General features: G+C 43.9%; 1 protein-coding gene across 1 annotated transcript in view; it reads right to left on the bottom strand.

The window, feature by feature from the left end:
• Positions 1 to 3164: 3164 nt before the first annotated feature.
• Positions 3165 to 5375, bottom strand: part of LOC104960357 (transcriptional repressor scratch 2-like) — a 3661-nt gene continuing 1450 nt past the window's right edge. The window contains exon 2 of the mRNA XM_010788364.1: positions 3165 to 4159. Coding sequence (XP_010786666.1) covers positions 3357 to 4159 — 803 coding nt within the window. The 3' untranslated portion in view covers positions 3165 to 3356. The remainder of the gene's footprint in view (positions 4160 to 5375) is intronic.

The following is a 5375-nucleotide window of genomic DNA, read 5'->3' as shown; positions in this document are numbered from 1 at the left end:
TCACACATGGACATATTGGACAGATAGCTTGCCTCTGCAGTAAGACCTCTTTAACTCCGAACATCTTTTTTTATATCTGGGGTCTTGTTTGATGGTAAGCCCACTAACAGGAATCCCCTGGTTTGATTGACCGGTGGGGGTGTGTGAAACCACACTCCTCTGATTTGAGATGCTTTGTTGATGGACAATAAGCACCTCAAATCTGTAGGCTTGTGGGTAATCGGAGAAATAAAATATGTAACTAATTACTTTTTTCTGATCAGTATTTATTAAGGTCATGTAATAAAGTAGTAAAAAGTCATTAGTATTTGAGACCTTTTTCAAATGAAGACACTAACAGGCATCTGTGTCCTTTTGTTACTATGAGGGATCCCTTTCTCATAATTTATGTTATATATAATATAGAAATATTGATAGGTGCGGCATTCAGGAGTTAGATGTCATAGTATAACAACACTGTAGTTGTATCTGAAACACATGGAGGAGAGTTGATCAGTGTGTGCTTCAGTGTGCAGTAAGTGAGGACGTATACATATGTGTACAGACGTACAGACATGAATATGTGTTTAGAATGGTGGCCATTGTGTCTGAAAATAGCCATCTCCAGTCTGCGGTCTACTGAGACACATACTTGCATTTCCCATGAGTCTTTGGTGGCCTCGGTCTCCAGCCCTGTCTGGTCTGGACTAGCAGCCCAGTTCTCATGACACCTGACCCGGAGCACATCCTGTGGTCCGGCTGCGGCGCGGTGCTGTGGAGGAATCTCCTAACATGGCAGGCTGGGTGGAGGACAGCTGGAGGCTGGGTGCTGCTGGGTTCAGCTGACACCCCCTGACACCCCCTGACGTGGTGTTTCAGATGTTTCAGACTGTTCTGACCAACACATTCATCCTTTGTCCCCCTGACTGAGCCTGACAGGGGTTCAGAGCTTGGTTCCCTCTGCTGGTCAGGAGAAGAACTGCAGATGACTTCAGGTGATAAAGTAGCACAACATGCTAAGCTATGATTGTGTTGCATAAAGATCAGCGTACCAGTGAATAATGTTCTGTGATTAACTAAATATTATTATGGCATTATATACAATATCCATTATTTACATCCTGCTGTGTTATTCATAGTTCTCCATTGCGGTTGATTTCAAGTGACTGGAAGATAAACCTTAGCTTTCTCTCATGAGACACATATATTTTAAATGTTAAATCTTATTCTAAATATTAGATCTAAAAAATGAAATCTCAATATTATAATTAAAATGTTTAATTATAACTGCTTAGAAATCTGCAAAAAGCCAATGCCCCCTGCATCTGTTGTTTTTCCTGGGACCCCTTGAAAACCTTATCCAGAGGAGAAGGGGTGGCTCTGGACACGGACCATCAGAAGTGGCTTTAGAAAATTGAAGCTTGGTTTACACTAGCTTAATTCAAGAAGCTAAAGCCACCAACTGAAGGTCCGCTCTCATCCCGTCAATGATCAATAAATGGACAGACACACAGCCAATCACAGATCCTTTTACCAACAGCCAACTCGGCTTCGTTTGTTAGGGCATTTAGTTTGAAAATGTTTTAAATAACATAATGTTAACAACTACATAAATGATATTGAGTAAAAGGTCATTCATAATTGTTTTTTCAAAGAGCAAGGAAGACAGATGAACTTTGTCTTACTTTAACAGCATTGATTAATGACGTGGATGAAGACAGCGAGCTGCTGTCGGCTAGTGGACTTTTTTTCTTCCTCAGCCATGCCGCTCATCCAAAACCAGTTAACCTTCTCTAGATCTGACACCTTGTCATGTTATCACTGCAGCTGTGTTTTTTTACACAAGTATATACATTTCTAGTATTTTGGCATATTGGATGTAAGATTGGTTGTTCCCAGGGTTGGGAACCACAACTATGGTCCAAATCAGTATCAAATCCCCTGTGGCAAGTACCAGGTAAAAGGACAAAAAATAAATAATTTGGGTTCTGTTTTATCGGTTCCTAAAGTGTATTAGTTCTCCTAGACTCATGGATCGTTCCTTTAATTTAATCGATGAAGTAAACAAGCCTGTGTCTGTCTTCACGATGCATACTCTAACACTAGGCTATATCCGGGACGGACACAGGCAGAGTGGAGCGAAGGGTTGGAGGGTATATATCGTTGATGTATAGAGAGAACTGGGAACAGCGTTGGAGGCAGGGCTCAGTGGTGCATGAAGATAAAATGGCCTGAATCTGGAGAACAAAAGTACCCCTGATCTTACAGGGTTCTTCAGGGAATCTTCCACATCCATTGAGCCCATGCACCCTTTCATTTTCCTAAAGCCCTGCCATCCATTTGCTCCGTGACGTCCGGACTCGGATCAGTCAAATGAATGGAGAGGGAAATAACTCTGGATTAAGCTTTAGGCCCATTTAGAAACTTTTAGGATTTTAGAATTAGAATTAGAGATTCAAGTGTTCGCACTGAGTAGGCTATTAGAGATATGAAAATTATACTCTGAATAAAAGACATGTCTTTCCAAATTCAAGTCAATGTGTGAAGTAATTGTGAAAAATTGCTTCAACTTATCTGTGGTTGTGAAGCAATGTCTGATTTAAATTAACACAGTTTTTCGCACTGATCTGTACGTAGGCCGACTCCTGCAAGCGTGCCACATCGGCCCAAAATACAAACACAAGCAGCAACACTCAGAAAGACGCTGCAAATGCAGAAACGGTTAACAAAGTCAGATTTGACCCGACAGACAGAGACCGAATAAGTGTTTGAATTTAAAGCCGGACGAAAGTGTAAGCTGCCTGTTTCATCTTCCCATGTATTCAGGCATGAGAGAGGGAGTTTTAGTAATCATTTATTTTCATCAGTTTTATTGTCATCACCGAATTGATCAGACAGAGACATATAGTGTCAGAATATATTGAGGCTTTGTTTTTAACAAATCCAATACATGGCTTATAATAAGTCCATGTTAAATTCATAAATACATCAACCAATAATAAATAAATAATCTTAAAAATAAGCAAATAAATTAATAAGTAAATAAATAAATACAAATACATTTTTACATGTATAAAATACGTTTGAGGTAAATTAAGAGCTACTTGGCATATCAAATAATACTGGCATGTAAATTATTGCAATTCAATTTATAAAAAACAATATAAAATATTTTATATCTGTGATCAACACTCAGATTCTTATGAATTTCATACATAATTCCTGAATAATTTATTTAGTGAGGTTATTGCTTATATCAAAAGGCAGGATTATGATACATGCATGTGACAAGCCTAACAAGTGGCAAGCTTTTCTCTGACCTTGTTGTATGACTATTAAAAAGTGTATAAATAGGAAAGAAAAATAATATTTTCCCATCAGTCCTCAGAGCTGCAGTCGTCCTCTGGTTGGAGCCCTTTGAAGCAGGCGGATTCGTAGTGCTTGTTCAGGTAGGACTTGAGTGCGAAGGTTTTGTGGCAGCGTTTGCAGGAGTAGTGTTTGAAGGCCGAGTGCGTCTGCATGTGGGCGCGCAGGTTGGAGCGGTCGGCGAAGGCTTTGCCGCAGTGGGCGCAGGCGAATGGTTTCTCCCCGGTGTGGGACCTCATGTGGCCCTGCAGGAGCCAGGGCCGACTGAAGGCTTTGCCACACACCGTGCACTCGTGCTTCAGGTCGTGTGTTAGCATGTGCATGGCCAGCGCAGGCATGGACACGTACACCTTGTGGCAGCTGGAGCACTTCCTGGCCTGCTGGCTGTCCAGGCTGCGGTGAGTCTGCTTGTGTCTGCTCAGGTTGGAAGACGTGGCGTAAGACTTGCCGCACTCCCCGCACATGTGGCGCCCCGTGGAGGTCCCTTTGGTGGGGCTGCTGTCTGCAGAGCTGACATCATCCCCACTGTCTGATTGGCTGCCTCCCTTGCGGGGAACCCTCAGCTTGGGCCTCCTGCGGGAGCGGCCGTCAGAGACCAGGTAGGCGTTGATGCTGCACGCCTCTAAATCAGCGCTGCTGCTGTCTGACTCCACGGTGCTGCTGGAGACGGGACTGTCCGGGTGCTCCATGTCGTGGTCGGAGAACTCTTCCCCGGCGCTTCCCCCCGGGGAGTACAGGGGCAGGGAGGGCTGCTCATGACCCGGCTCCTTTGTGCTCTGCAACTCTGAGGGGATGATGTAATCCTGGATGTATCCTGGGAAAGATAAACAAAATTAAATTAAAGACTTGAATTTTCTTTGGGTGCATCTTCATGATCTTATGCTGCGTTCAATTTACATTGGAAGTTGGAGGTCGGAACTGGGAGTCACATCCTAGTTGACTGTGTTACAGTAGGAGAAAGATGGACGCCCACTGGAAAGTAGTTAGCCGTGTTTACAGCTTTAGCAGTAGGCTACCGGGTGAGCCATGGTTAGCCATACCGGTTGATAAGCTTTGTTTTGTAAATCGTAGCAACATATCCACAGATAGAACATGAGCAGTACCATATGTACAGTTGATTTAATGTGACACTAATAACACAGAACAATATATTATTTGTGTGAATACGTGTTCTCTTAATGTTCATGCAGAGACCCCATTTGGATAATGATCTTGGGTACGGCTAGGTGTCTTCGAGTCTCCAAGTAGGAAGTCCGGCCTCCGGGCGTTCCAGTTTAAATTTCCCACTGTGAACTTGGATATTCCCACATCCCAGTACAACTGGAACGCACCATCAGTATCCTCTGAGAAAAAGTTACCCCTTTTACCCTAACCTCTCATCACTTTGAAACCCACACAGGAAGCTATTTGTAAGTGCCAGGTTCAGCAAGCTTTGGAACTTAAATATTAATGAGTGTTTGGTGCGCACATCTTCCCAATCAATACCTCCACTGGCTCCAACAAGTGCTATCACAGGGGGAAATGTGAAAGGCACATTGAGGCTGAATATGAGTCAAACACAATGTGCTGACACTGACAAAACAGTCAGCAGAGCAATAGTTTGGCTCCAGATCGATCCACCTGTCGCCGCTTTGCAGCACCAGCAACCCGTCTGTGGGGGGGGGGGCTGTGATCCAAACAGAGCGACTCAGCAGTGAAATCCCCTCAATCACTAAATCATTTTAATCAGATCATTCCCCATCTGTGGCGTTTTTGAGAGTGTTCATGAGTATGGAAAGGGGGAGATTGAGTGACAGGTGGGGGACTGCGATTTGGCGAAAAGAGAAGGGAGGGCTGGGCAGGGTTGTGTCTTTGGTGGGGGGGGTGCTCTGATCTTGACAGCAGTCAATGGTATATTGAGCCCACTCCTCCCAACCCACACACACACACACACACACACACACACACACACACACACACACACACACACACACACACACACACACACACACACACACACACACACACACACACACACAACACACACACCA

The sequence above is a fragment of the Notothenia coriiceps genome, unplaced genomic scaffold (genome assembly GCF_000735185.1).
Source record: "Notothenia coriiceps isolate Sejong01 unplaced genomic scaffold, NC01 NC01_scaffold00001362, whole genome shotgun sequence".
Lineage (NCBI taxonomy): Eukaryota > Metazoa > Chordata > Actinopteri > Perciformes > Nototheniidae > Notothenia > Notothenia coriiceps.
This window is presented reverse-complemented; position numbering and strand designations above follow the sequence as displayed.